The sequence below is a fragment of the Phyllostomus discolor genome, chromosome 7, assembly GCF_004126475.2.
Source record: "Phyllostomus discolor isolate MPI-MPIP mPhyDis1 chromosome 7, mPhyDis1.pri.v3, whole genome shotgun sequence".
Lineage (NCBI taxonomy): Eukaryota > Metazoa > Chordata > Mammalia > Chiroptera > Phyllostomidae > Phyllostomus > Phyllostomus discolor.
In genome coordinates this window covers 120,527,362-120,542,865 of record NC_040909.2, presented here as the reverse complement: position 1 = coordinate 120,542,865, position 15,504 = coordinate 120,527,362, and the positions used below count along the sequence as shown (strand labels likewise).

General features: G+C 36.3%; 1 protein-coding gene across 1 annotated transcript in view; it reads left to right on the top strand.

The window, feature by feature from the left end:
* The window catches only part of CSMD3 (CUB and Sushi multiple domains 3), an 893,237-nt gene that overhangs the window by 847,661 nt on the left and 30,072 nt on the right, over positions 1 to 15,504 (top strand). The window contains 3 exon segments of the mRNA XM_028533680.2: positions 7,280 to 7,459; positions 9,491 to 9,664; positions 14,569 to 14,742. Of these exon segments, the coding sequence (XP_028389481.1) occupies positions 7,280 to 7,459; positions 9,491 to 9,664; positions 14,569 to 14,742 (528 nt within the window).

Sequence of the window (15,504 nt, the reverse complement as noted above, 5' to 3'; positions counted from 1 at the left end):
TCACCCATCCTCCCATAAACCAAAAGGTCACAGATTTGATTCCTGGTCAGTGCACATGCCTAGACCTGGCTGGGGCATGTACAAGCAGGGACCGATGGGTGTTTGTCTCTCCATCAATGCTTCTTCTCTCCCTCGCCCCCTTTCCCTCTCTCTAAAATCAATAACTATGTCCTTAAGTGAGGATAAAAAATAAAATAAAATAAAATAAAATAAAATAAAAATAGATTAAACTTCTGTAATTAAAGAATCTAATATACTGAAAGTGCTTATATATGGTGATCAAATTGAGTTGGAATTGATATTTCAGATTCCTTCTCATCTAGTTGCAGTGAAAGTTAATATAAATATTTGGTTGATAGAAGTTCTGTAATTTCAGAGCTAGAAGAGATTGTGTTACAGACTCACATGTGTAGATAGGGAAACCGAGGCACCAACTCATTTAATTGACTCTGACACTGCTAAACATAAATGGATTGGGTTTGCCATTTAATTTTAGCATTTTCTATACATGCCAGAAAGATTAAGTTCAAATAAAAAAATAAATAACTTTTTATTTAATTTAATTGCATTTGCTACACATTATTTTTTCTGGTATCTATGTGCAAGGACCTAAATATAATTTGAAACAAATTAATTAGGAAAAAATTAAAGTACCTGAACTAAATTTCCAAACAAAAGCCCTGATAGCAATTTTTTGAAAACCTACTGAAACAATAACTTCCCTTTTTTAATTGAAATTGTGATCAACTTTATTCATAAAGACTAATTCTATCATAATAGTGTTTACCATTTGTTAGGATTTGTGCTATGTGCTATACATATATTCTTTCACTTATTTCTAATAATAAACCTATGAAGTATATATTATTATCTTTTCTATTTCACACTTGAAGAAATGGTATCTTATAAAGAAAATAGAACTTTCCCCTGGAAACACACTAGTTTATACAGGATCTAAAGTTTGAAACCCAAGTCTATTTGATTCAAAGTGCAATGTTCTCAAGTTCACTTCATTTTCTCCTTTTGTATTTTTCTCCATTTTGTTTTCTTGTTTTATCTACTATCATTGCTACAATAGTCAACTGTATTTGACGTGATGTAAAATAGGACATTGTTTATTATGCATGTGGAACTGTTTTGTTAAGTTATATAATCTATTTCTCTAAATTTTTCAATTTCTCTACATTACCAATTTAAGTACTACAATGCTGTATCATTTCTCATTGATCTGACCACTGGTAAAATTTGTTTTTGCTTAAAAATCCTTTCTGCTTAAAACTGCAATATACTCTCTATATCCTTAGTAATTTCATTGCTTGTGTCAAGATGAAATATCCCACATACAGTACAAAGATAGGTCCATAATACATCTGATAATCTTACAAGAGATGAAATATTTTAATATAATGACTCAAAGGAAATGAACCAAGTATTGTTGAATCACATATATAATTATTAACAAGAGGGATCAGCTAGAATTAGGACAATATCAGTGGAAAGACAGGAAATCAGGAAGATTGATGGCCTAATAGATGGTTCAAAAGAAGGTGACTTGAATATTAAAGAATTAATAGGGACCTTTGCAGAAATTAATAAAGTCCTGGAAAGATAGCTAAATAAATTACAATTTACTATAGTGTGATGAAAGTAAAATATAAATAAATTTAATTTGGAGTTTTCCACTTAAAAAAACAAAACCTTGCTTCCTTGAAGTATTTCTTCCTAGGCCAGTTGTCCTTAGGCATGCTGTCCTTAGTGCCTCCTCCATAGTGAATAGCAGAGAAGTGATCCAATAATTTTATTTTTAACTTATAGCAATATATTTTTTAATCTATAAATACAGTTAAAATGAAATAGAGACCTGTGGGGATATAATGTAATTGGACTACTTATAGCTTCAGTTAATAAAAAAATCATTTACACAAAACTTACTACCTTCGGGCACTCTGCCAGGAAATGAGAATAAAGAGTTCAGTACATAAGCCTTCTGGTCTCTAATATTTTATAGGCCAGTGTAGTAGCCTTGGGATTCCAAGCATTTTTGCACTTTGAGAATTGCTCACTGAGGTGATTTGAAAATATACCTTTTATTTGCTTGAATGTCCAGTAGTAATGTGCATGCACATACCACAACCATCTCACAAATGCACACACATGTTCTTCTATGTTCTTTAAAAACTCCAGTCCCATCGTTTAAATATGTCATCTGAGTCCTGGCTGGTATAGCTCAGTGGATTGAGTGTGGGCTGCGAACTAAAGGGTCACCAGTTTGATTCCCAGTCAGGGCACATGCCTGGGTTGTGGGTCAGGTCCCCAGTGGAGACCATGTGAGAAGCAACCACACACTGATGTTTCTCTCCCCCTCTTTTTCCCTCCTTTCTCCTCTCTCTAAAAATAAATAGCTAAAATTAAAAAATAAATAAATAAATGTGTCATTTGTGATTGTTTTCCCCATTTTAATAATTTTGTGAAACATTTTTGGAAGATACATTATTTAACAACAACGGTCATTCTCCTCTGCTTCCCCCTCATATCTCTCCATAGTGGAGATGTTGGTAAAAGTGTAAAATTTTTCTCCCATAAATTCTACCTGCTAATATTTAACCAGCTTCAGATTGTAAATGAATTGGGGAATTTTCCATTTAATTGATCCTTCTCTAAAAGTATGCCTCACAAACAAGAACACTCCCCTTCTCTTTACATCCATCCTTCTACAACTCCAAACAGGCCCTTATCAAGCTCATCACCCATGCTGGAGTGTGAATCTTCCTCCAGATATCCTCAAGGGTGGGTAGAAGCATGTATCTTGAGGTTAAGGTCACACATTCAAATATTGTGCACACATTGGCAAAGGAATTTTAAATATTAAGAAACATTCACGGAACTAAACCAAACTGGAAAGAAAAGTATTTGCCATAATACTGGTACCTCATAACAGCAATTTAATTATAAAATTTATTTAAGTTCTTCTCTGTGATGTCTTACTGAAAGAAAAAATTTAAAAACTAAGCACGGGTAAATTACTGGTCAAAAATACTGTTTTGTTGTTACTGTTTATTGTTTTGCCAGCACAAGAACCGCTCAGGGTATGTATAGGATAGGACCTTTTGCTGTCTTAGAGGCTGGGCCACCTCTGGAACCTGGAGCACACGTGCTCATAGTGTCTAGAGAGAAAGATACAATCTGCACCAGGGCGGGGCTTGTCAGGTGGAGTAAGGGCTGGCTTTTAGGTCTAAAAGAAATATGTCCACTTATTTCTTGGATTTTTTTAAAATCTACTACAACTTCTTCCAACATGACCAATGCCCTGCCTCCAGCAGGTCTTGTCATTTGGGTCAGGGACAGCATCCTTAATCAGACCCAGTCATAAGTGAATTTAAGGCTTGTTGTTCCAAAGGACCAGGACAGAAGTGGTCCTCACTGGACTTTGTTACCTACTCGAGAACTCTTGGAATTTTTTGTTTGTTAGTTGCTTTGTTTTTGTAGACCATAGGCCAGGGAGATGGGGCTAGTCTCACACAAGAGAAAGCTGGGAGCTATCCCAGCATGAAATGGGGTGAAGTGAGGCTAAAAAGTCATCTAAATCTCCTCAAGGAGAGAGTGCTGTGGCTAAATGCAGTGGTTCTTAAACAGGCAATTTTGCTTCCCAGGGGACATTTGATAATGTCTGGGGTTATTTTTGGCCGTCACAGTGTAGGTGAGTGGGGTGTGCTAACAGTGTCTAGCAGGAAGAGGTCAATGCTGAACACCTTCCGTGCGAAGAGTGGCCTCATGCAGTCAAGAATTAATTAGTCCCAACTGCCAACAGTGCCAAGGTTAAAATAAAGAAAATTTACCTCACTGAGATCTAAAAACAAAGTCAACAGTTGAATTGAGAGATCATGTAAAACCAAAAGCGCTGTCAGAGAAACAGTTGATCACCTTTCTGGAACTTCGTTTTGCTATAGTAGAATTTTATCCCAGGCTTGAAACCTGGCAAAGCAAGTGCATAAGGATGCCCGCGCAAGCAAGTATATTGCTACATTGTCTCTAATAGGAAAACAATGGCTTTTCCTATTGGTCGAAACATCAGTCCACAGGGTGTTGGTTTCATGAATTGTATTGCATGTTTATCCATATAAGAGAGTATTATGTGATTAAAACGTTACATGGATCTATGTGTATTTACATGTAAAAATATCCATTAGATATTGAGTAAAAATAAATTATGTTTAAAAGTGTGGGTAGTATGATCCTATTTTATTTAAATATGCATATTTATAATGATCATTTAAGAAGATGTTTTGAAGTGCCATAGATTAAAATTACGACAGTTATGTTTTATTTTTAGCATAGAGGTTATCTACTTCAGTTTATCATAAATGATACCAAATGAGCGTCAGTTAAATGACAGAAGCTAATGAGTAAACCTCCCATAAAAACAAATTCAAATCTTTAAAAGAACGTATGTGTTTTTTGCAAATCTGAGCTATTTCATCATTCCTTATACACTCATTCACTAATTTATTCCTGAAACAAGTATTTACTTTGTATTTGTGATGTACTAGACTAGGCTCTGGGAATGCAGCAGTGTGGAAAGATCAGTCCTCCTCATGGAGCTTATGGGTGTGTGTGTGTCTGTAAGTGTGCTTGTGTGTGTGTGTAAATGTTGTGTCCTTAGCAATTCTCATTACTTTTGAAACGATTTTCTTGCAATAAACCAAGGCGCTCCATTGCCAGTACTGATGTCTGCAAATTTTAAGGTACAGCTCTAAGGAGCTACTCTTCTAAAGTTTCACGCGAAAAGACCAAAAGCCTCTTTCTGTTGTTGAAAACACGCTGGTGGTGAATGAATTGACTTGTGGAGCAGGTGCTGTTTAAAAAGATCGTTGCTATTGGAGACTGCCTCTTTCACTGGCCTTTGCTTCATTAGAGCCTTTGCTTCATTAGTCACCAAACACATCCTTCTGAAGCTGCTGTTGTCCGGTGCTCCATTCATGAGCTGCCACGCTAGGCAGAACTCTTTCTCAGTGTCTCTGCAAAATAAATCCCCTGTTCTCTCTCTGATAGACGCATCTCAGCTCCTATGCCTTTCCACCCGGTTAGCTGTTCTTTCTCGCCAGGATTCTAATTCAGTCTGTAAGGCACTGCCCCCAAAATAGCAATGGTGGGTGTTCTCTTTCATTTTCCTCTTCATAATTGGAATCTAGGTTAAAAATATAAAATAAGGTAGCATAAAACAAAAATAAACTGAAGGCTGATACTCACTTCCAAAAATTTTTGAAACTGCCAAAAAAAAAAGGCATAGTTTTGGGAAATGACAAGATTTGATTTCCTATCCCACTTGGTTGTATAATTTAAAAATCTTTTCCTCATCAATAATTAAAAAAACAAAAATAATTTTATGTGCAGAAAGTCTTCTTAGGAGTCCTATAGAAACATTTAAAGAGTGTGATTTCAGCAAACCTGCCCCCAGAGCTTTGAGGATTAGCAGGTGGAGTCTGTGAACATTGTTCTTAATTTATTTGCTATTATTCATGGTCCTAAAACTTCTTAGGCTCAATAGATTAGAGTAATATGAAAGAAGTATACATAATTCCTAATGTTAAGTTAATAAGTACAAGACTTAATATCTAATATCTACTTTTAGTCTTTAACCCTCATACCTTCAAATTAGGAAGGTGTTACTTGAATACCTTCCTATGTATTTAGGTACCTAGGAAGAATTACCTAAAAATAAGAATCAGTAAATATAACCCAGATCCACCTGGTGTAGTTATTATCCCTTTTATGAGCAAAAAGATTCAAGAAGCAAAAAAAAAAAAAGTAAAAGGCAAGTATGCCACTGTTTTTTATATCCAGAAAAGAGAAAGTATAACCTGTCTTTCTTTTTTTTCTCTTAGCAGCAAGAAAATGTTCAGGCTATCCATTGTCCAAATCATGTTTAAATCATGTGCTCAAAACAGCAAGTGCTTTCGTAGCTTGTGTATAATCTGTTATGCCTTATTCTTAAATGCCATATTAGGATTTTTTTAATCTTCTATGCTGTTTTAAGTCTTTTTGAAAGCTTTTGGGTGGCATCATAAGCAATGATACAAGTAATCAGAGCGTGTGTTACGGACAAGTGCTGCTGGTAGAACTTCAAAGGTCTCTGTGCTTAGGATTTAATGCTTTGTGATTACTATCTCAAAAGACTCAATCATTTTACCTTTGAATGTGTGTTTTATAACTGAAGTCCCCTGGCACAGTGGAGCATGTGATGAGGGTTTGGAGCCTCAGCTCAGTGCCTCCCCATCTTTTTAGAATGCAATGGGCCTGCTTGGCCTCCCTGTTCACACCGCACCCCTGCTTAGGAGCCACTGATGCTCACTGCTCAGATGCTCCATCCTGTCCTCAGCAGAGGAAGGCTCATGTTACATCTCCATTCTCCATCCTGTTTGAAGGGCCGGGTGCAAGCAAAGGGCAGTCAGAGTTTGGCGTATTCATGCAGAACTGGTGCAGAGTATCTGTGCCCTGGGCCCACCATGCCTGGCACATTTAGCAAGCACTTGACAGAAGCCTTGATGGAAACCCTTCACTTGCACCTAATCCAGGGAGCAAGCTCATTCCAGAGTAAAGGTTATTCCTTTTTTCTGGGTTGTTCTTTCATTTAGGTTGGCAATGAGTTGTTGGAAATGGGAAATTGATCTCTCTATCTCTAGCTGTCTGTAGCATTTTTATTTTTTACTGAGCCTCACAAATTAGGCATCCCACCCTGTACATGATAAATTCATACTTTAGAGTTTATTCATTCTGTTATCTATTCAATAAAAATTAGTTTTGCACCTAGCATTGTTTTAATTAAAAACTATTATAATCCAGTTGAGTAACACCGTGCAGAAAATATTTTCTCAGTCCAACAAGCCTGATTCATTAGAAACTTCAATAGCCATATATAAACATACGGATTTAAATATGCTAGAAATCTTGATTCCGTGGATGGCTTACTCATGATCACCTGATGCATGTTAAAACAGGTTACTGTGTCAGAGTTCCCTACCATATAATGGCATAATAACCTAGCCTTTGCAAGGTGTAAATGACAATTGCTGAACTATATGTATAGAATCCATAATAAACATACTTGGTCATTGTCAGGAATTTCTAGTGTGTGGTATAAATATGCTTGTCTTTTATGATTAAAGAGAAATGTGATGACTAATTTTCCCTACTTACATATTAAGTATGCCATATGCTTAGCTTCCTCTCTATTAAATATATACCGCATTAACCATCTGCTTCTATATTTCAATATTGATAGTCATCAGTTGTGGAGACCCAGGTATACCTGCCAATGGACTGAGATATGGAGATGATTATGTAGTTGGACAAAATGTGTCATACATGTGCCAGCCAGGCTACACCATGGAACTCAACGGCTCCAGAATCAGGACTTGCACAACTAACGGCACATGGAGTGGAGCGATGCCAAGCTGCAGAGGTACGAGGACTTCTTCATTACTTATAAGTGATGAGGACCACAGATGTCCATTTTTAGTGTGCAGCTTTAAAGTAAATGTAAATGGTGTCTTGTGGATTGCTTCACTTTTTTGAAACTGAAAAAATGATTGCTTCAGTTTTTATTTTTGAACCATATATAAGATAATAATACATTCAAGGATTCAAAGGATTCAAATAATAATACAAGGATTCAAAAATATTTTATCTTATGGTGTGTAGGGACAGTGAACTTTAATGTAACAAAACCAACAAAAATATCATGTACTCTGACATGTGAACACTACTATCATTTACATTGACTGGTGAATAGTTAATGGTGAATATAACTTTCATGATTTAGAATACCAATTCAACCTATTTCATCTCATGACATGCATAAACTAATTACTAAACTTCTGTGACACACCGGAAATTTATATTTTTTGCCAATCTGACAACGAAAGGTATAATTTTGACTTGCAAAAAAATAGTAGTAAATAACTACTTTTTTGCTCTCAAGGGACTTTTTAAAATATCAGGTGCCTATACTTGTATATAAGGATTTCTGGTACCAAGAATTAATCAATCAGATACAACCTTATTATGCAACATAACCAATAAGATGTAACTCTATTACATGACCTATGTATTTATGATTCAAGACAAGGTATTCACACTGGTCAGCTATTGTTGTGTTGGCAGTTGTTGTTTTTTTTTAATTTGACAATCTGAGGGAAAAGAGGTCAGTACCCCCAAGTAGTCAGTTATTGCATTTTAAAATTTTCGCAGCGTGCCAGTTGAAAATCACCGTTAAAACTTTAATTTGGTGATTCATTTGGATCAAATAATACATGGATGGGGAGAAATTTTCTAGTAGTTTGAAAATAGTTAACCCGAAATATAAAACCATAATTTTCCTTAAAGAAAAGGAGGATCTAGAAGTAATCTTTTACTCAACACAGACATAAATTTGCTACCTTATGCTATTTATTTTTCAATTGGAAATATTTTCATACTTTTGGTCAGGTTTTCCGATTGATTACTTATGGAATAATGTAATTGTAATGTCATGTAACTTGTATCTTATAATAATACTATTGATTTTTTAAAACAATTTAGATTTCCCATTGAGGTGTCTCTCTACATGCATTGATAGGTTTGTATCTCCCTGGCATGTAGCAAAGAATCTAACACAAAAAATTCGGATGTGTGTTGTTCTTATTGATGTCACTGTTTGGGAATCAGATCACTGGAACTAGGACATGAAGATGTGTGAATAGACCTTTATATTTTAGAAGTAATTTCACACACAATTAATTGATCCTGATAATGACAATGTTAAACAAGTCCAAAAATTATTCAGATAAGTTGCTAGTCATATAATGACTCCTCATTTTTAGATTCTCATAGCTAGTACCTTTCTTTTTCCCCTGTTCTCTGTCACCTGAGCCAACCTATCTCTGTTTGAGGACAACTTAAAGTAATTTTTAAAATGAATGTTTAAAAATCTAATAATGCATTAAAATATTCTACATTAAATTTTAACCTATGAACCTAAGTGGATAATAGAAACAATTTAGATATTTTAATGAGATAACATGATTCGTGTTTTTGAAAATATTGTATAATTACTACCACATTCCTTATGACAATGCTGACACACACTATACATAGCCAAACAACCCAGCTCTTTATTCTGTCTAAATGTCATTGGAAAAGACTATAAAACCAGTAATTTATCCGTTACAGTACTGGATGAAGATGACCCTCTATGTGCCCCCCCTGAGATGTCAGGCAGTTTGTTGTTTTGTAAGACAATCTGTGACCTTCAGTAGCCGGGGAGTAGTTGTGTTCTAGAGGGACTAATTCCAGGAAGCTTTCAGGAATATGACCAGGAGAATAAACCATCACACACCATATTGTCCTCCAAAAGGTTAAAGTAGCACAAATGCTTCTCCTATTGGTATTTGTTTATTTTTTACACCCAGGATATTTCAAAATCTGTGTCTAATCACTTTTGATGTAATTGCAGCTGTTACCTGCCCAGCCCCTCCCCAGATCTCCAATGGCAGGTTGGAAGGAACAAATTTCGACTGGGGCTTCAGTATTAGCTACATCTGTTCTCCGGGCTATGAGCTGTCCTTTCCTGCTGTTTTGACCTGTGTAGGGAATGGTACCTGGAGTGGGGAAGTACCGCAGTGCTTACGTAAGTATAATCTCCACACTTAAAATTGTGTTTTCCCATTTTCACTCTCTTAGAACTATTTTACTTAGATTACAACTGTTACTAAACAATTTTTAACTTTGTTGGAATAAATATGAGCTTACTCCTTCCAAAGTGTAAAGGTCAATTTAAAAATTCAGTATTTATTGATGTAGCTACTTTTCGTGTAATCCAACCATTATGTTTCTTCTGCTCTAACTCTAAAGTTTAGACTAAATTGTTGTGTTTGCAAACTTTTCTTAATTTTCAAAACTATTCCTCAAAATAGAGAACCTCTGAGATTAATCTGCCAGAAAATTATTCTTATTTAAGTCTGGTATATCGCAGCTGAATGCTTTAATTTAACCCCAAATCTCTTTCTGCAATAAATTCATGTTACTTTTACGTGTCCACTGAAATCAAGTTCTTATAATGGCATTCAGTGTGATAATAATTGTGACTAGATACCTAAAATTGCTAAGGTAAGCATAGAGATAAGAGATTATTATTTGTTAGAAAGGTTGCAAAAATATTTGTATACTCTATATCCCAGCAAATATCATTTGAAGATGAACCTGTAAGATTACAAAACCAAAAAAAACCAGATTTCTGTTTTCTGTAAGTTATTTCAGCACATGATGTGGGCGGTACATATTCAGAGACAGGAATTGCTATCCTGTTCCTAGGCTTCTCCTTCCCAGCATGGGATAGGAGAGCACTCTTCTTGTCCCCATGGCCTTGAGGTGAGGCAGGGCTAACTAAGGGGCACAGCATCCCGCTGTCTCAGCTCACTCACAGTAGAAGCCGGTCTCAGCTCATTCACAGGAGAAGCGGAACTGCCTGCCTGCAGCTTATCTGGCCTTTTCCTTATTTCCGCTGACCTCGTGATGGCCTGCTGTTCTCCCTCCATCCACTCTAACCCCGGCACCCAGGCTTCCTTGCCTGTCCCTGGGCATTCATTCAGCCTTGCTTTGGCATCAGTCCTTTGTGTATTCACTTTTTACTTTGCCTGGACATTTCCTTTTATTGTTTGGGCTTTTTTATTCAGAGTATCTATTCTCAATGTTTTCTTCTCTCGTCATAATAATTAAAATTTTATATGTTGACCCATAACACTGCCCTTTTAGACTTTATTTTTTTCTCCTTCATCATCTCCTATCATCCCCTTTTTCCTCCTTATAACACACTCTACATGTTCTTGACTGTGTTTATATGTATGATGCCCTGCACTCAGGTTGTGTCTCAGGTGTGTAGCACAGCGCTTGGCAGATATCAAAACTTAGAATGCTATAGTACCTAAGGCAGTTTGACACTGGTGCAGGGGTAGAAGGTAAAGCAATGTTACATTAGAGTACAGAATCATTTACGATACTTGGCATAATACAGAACTAAGCAGTCAGGGAAAGAATGGACATTGCAGTTGATGAAACAAGGCACTCAGTTTACTGACACACACACAGACACATGGTCTCTCTCTCACACCAAATAACCAACCAATGTGTATGGCTGCTTACACATAGACAGGGACAAGGAGGTATTACAGAAATGAGCTTATGGCAAAGTCTGTTTGCTATAAATGAAAAAATCTCAATCATGAGCTTCTTAGGTGAGGAAAATATGAATTCATGTTGCAGTATTTTCCTCTGACATCTTCTACAGAACAGTTTGGGGCTCCATCTTGGATTGAAAGCATTCTACCATGGGGACCACTCACTAATGAATGGTGTGAATCAAGCAGTCTGGGGTAAACCCCAATGCCCACATTGATTACTTCTGAAACAGGAATAACCTCATCCTCTCTGTGCTTCATTTTTCCACCATCAAATGGTTTTCCCCTAGCAGCCACAGGCAGACCTCACACTGACACATTTTTATAGTGCGGGATGCTGCCCATCCCTCCATTCAGCTCCTTTTGCATTTTCCTAGAATACAGTGTTGTGCTGTAAATCCAATCTGATGGTCTCTAGGAAATTCTGGGAAGTTCAAAGGCTGACAGTAATATTTATTTTGTTTACCTTCTCTTGTGTTTCTTTTCATTAAAAAAATATTTGTTGAGTCCTTCCTATGTACCCATAACTGGCTTATAGGAAACACTCAATAAATATCAGCTGCCACATTATATACAGTGTTATCTCAAGAGGATTGTGGCATTCCCAGTAGTAACAGCCTTTGGAGTGTGTGCTATGTGTATTGCCTTGTGTTGGCATTTCATCATCTATGGATTATTTCTTGCAAGTGTTCTAAAATAGACACTATTCTGCTCAACAAAACACCCATCATAAGATTGCTTTAAAGCATTTCTCGATAATGATGTTTTATTTTTTGACCTAGTAAAATACAAATAATAATAAAATTCTTGTCATTGACATTTAAATAATAATAACTATTATCCCTATACAACTATTATCCCTATAACTATACAAATGTAATAGGGATAATTTTGTCCCAATTGTTTTACATATATAATTTTACTACATGTAACAAGAGCTCTGGGTAGATATGTTCAGTCATGACACTTTAATAGATAATGACAGTTGGGCTCAGAGATCAAATAGTGAGCACACTGTCATTATTTAGGGAACAAGCCACATCATTATGTGGCCGATGGTTACACTGCCAGCAAATGACTGAGTATGCATTCTAGTTCAGAGAAGGTAGACTTAACAGACAGTTCTCTTATCCATTGAATAGGCAAGTTCATTCATTTTAGAGATCTTTATAAAGAGGAAAGTCTTTTTAAATCTGTTCAAAGCATGTCATTTTGTGTTAAAATTTTTGTCATTGTGATCTGGAGCCTTTGAAATTAAACTGTCTTAAGCCTCTAAGCCTGACACCCACAGGCGGTTTGGTTGGGGACGTGAAAATCTGCAGATAGAAGCAGACGGAACAATGAGCATGGGGACAGCCCTGGGGAGTGTGAGTGGGTGTGTTTCTCTCCTTTCTCTCTTGGCTAAGATGTGATTTTGAGGTAAGTGACTCAGCAGAAATGTATGTGTAAGAGAAACTCTTCAAAAATGAGTTATGAAATAAGTTGGCAATAGAAACTATTGCTAAAGCTAAAGTGCCCATTGATCCCTGAGAAAATCACCATTCAATTCAAAATGTACTTGAGATATAATAGTGAGACAAGGAGCCTGGCCTGGGAGCCTAGGGTTTCATGTTATATTGCTAGAAGTGCTCATATATATTAGAAATGGTGACAATTGAAACAACACACAGTAAAAAATGTTTATTTTACCTGTGTTACTTTACTCTCAATTTTTCCATCTACTTATTTGATCTTATTATTTATGATCACTTTCAAGTGTTTACAAAGGGGAAAAGTTTGTAAAAAAATAGTTTTGAAAATATAAGTCTTTTGTAGTGTCTTGAATTTCAGCAAAAGTCTTTCTTTGAACATTGAGCTTAAGACTGAGGTATTCTATAATTAGGGCATTCATTCATTCCAGTTTGCCTGGAGCATTCCTAGTTATTCTTCTTGTCCCCATAGCCCTCTGATACAGTTAGAAGGTCCCTTCCACTCCCAAAAGTGTCTTGGTTTGGATAATGCATTTTATGGTCATCCAACCTATACCCATCTTAAGGCAGAATTTACGTTTTATTGTTGCTATTTGTTTGTGTTGTAGGAAAATAAGTTTTTAGCTGCTGACTCTACAAATCAAAAAATGGAGTACACTTAAAAATAGTTAAAATGGTAACTTATTATCTGTCATGTATTTGTACTGCAATAAAATAAATTGGAAGCCTAGTGTACAGATGCCTTGGTTATCTACTAGATTTGAAACCATCTGATTTTACTCCCTATAACAACACTCCTGCATGCTCACTCTGCTCCAGCCTTACTGGCCTTATGCTTCTTCCAACGTGCTGGCAATGCTATTTCCTCCATCTGGAATGCTCTCCCTTGGGGTAGCAGTGTGGCTAAATTCCTTGTTCCCACAAACCTTTTCTCAGTGAGAGACACCCTTGTCACCCTATTTAAAATCTACTCCCAGCCCTCGCCATTTATCTCATCCACGCAATCACAGTCCTGATCTCTTTCTCCTGCATAATTTTTCCTCTTAAGACCTTATCACCTTCCCATACATTACCTTTACTTACTATGTTTATTGTTTGCTTTCTTCACAAATACAGGCAATCCACAAGGGCAGGAATCTTAGTTTGTTTACTGATAAGTCCAAGTGTCTACAATGGTATAGAATACTGTCTTTCAGTAGTTAGAAAATGCTATTAATATGAGAGATTCAATGGAACTAATTAATCAAAAAGATTGAATGGAATTATCTAATCAATTGGGTGAAAAATCCTGACAAGTAGATCCCTTTAGAGGTTGCTGTAGATTGAGTTTCCTTAGTTTTGTATAGTTTTGAAATTGGATGGTCTTCTCTTAAAGATAAACACTCAAAATTCCCCACAGTATTCTGAAGAGGAAGGCATCAAAACAGTGGGGTGTGTGCTTGGTCAGCAGTACACTACAAAACAAGTGACCGTGTACTTGACTCACAGAGCACTCTGGAGTGTACCACCTAGATGCCATGGGTCGATTCCCTCTGACAGAGCTATCTGAGGAGCACGTGCCTTTTCAGGGTTACATTCAAAACTTTGCAGCCTGTATTTACAGACACTATGTGGTTTGAGTCTGGTGAATATTTCTTAAAAACCCTACAATTATTAAGGGGCCATTGGGTGGGACACATCTGAATGAGACTAATTTGTAAAATAGTATACTGAGTTGAACATTCAGTATTCATGTAGACAAAAGCTAAAAAAATGCATTGGGATAGATTCACATGGATAGCATGTCACTATAGTGCATTATTTCAGTTAGTTGTCACCATTTTTATAAATTGTTTACTCTAATGCATCCTAAACCTTTGTTATAATTGTCTTCTTTTTTTCACTTCCAGCAAAGTTCTGTGGTGACCCCGGTATACCTGCCCAGGGAAAGCGAGAAGGCAAAAGCTTTATCTACCAGTCAGAGGTTTCGTTCAGTTGCAATTCGCCTTTCATATTAGTGGGATCGAGCACCAGAATATGTCAAGCAGATGGCACTTGGAGCGGCTCGTCACCTCACTGCATAGGTAACATCAATGAAAGGTTGATCATGCTTTGTAATTTTGGATCCAATAGATAGTAGTGACATTTAATGAGTTTCTTTAACCTATAAGCTGGATTTGACTAAACGTGAAAAACAGATGTAAAATATAGATGACACTGAAAATGAACATTGGTAGACATGATATTACTTTTAATGTGGAAAACTTCCAGAAGGAACACTTGAAATATTTTTTTTGTTGTTTATCAATAAAATGAAAAAGACAAAATCTTTCCTAGTAGTAACATTATTAAGTGCTAACATCAGTATAGATTTTTAGCATTAATAAAAATTATTCAAATGAAATTAAACTTGCTCCAAAAAATATACCAAAGATATATTGATTTATAAATGGCTCTAAGTTCATTCTTTAAAAAAATGAATTTTTAAAAAATTTTATTTGTTTATTTTTAGAGGGAGCAGGAGGGAGAGAGAAAGATAGGGAGAGAAACATCAATTTGTGGTTAACTCTTGCATGCACTCTATTGGGGACCTGGCCCACAACCCAGGCATGTGCCCTGACTGGGAATCGAATGGGCAACCCTTTGCTTCAAAGTCCAGCACTCAATCCACTGAGCCACACCAGCCAGGGCAAATGAATTTACATTTTATTGCATTTGACATACAATATTGTATTAGTTTCAGGTGTACGATGTGGTGATTAGACAATTATGTACCTTATGAATGTGTGATCATTCCAATAAGTATAGTAGCCATCTTGCCCCATACATAGCCATGACATGATTAT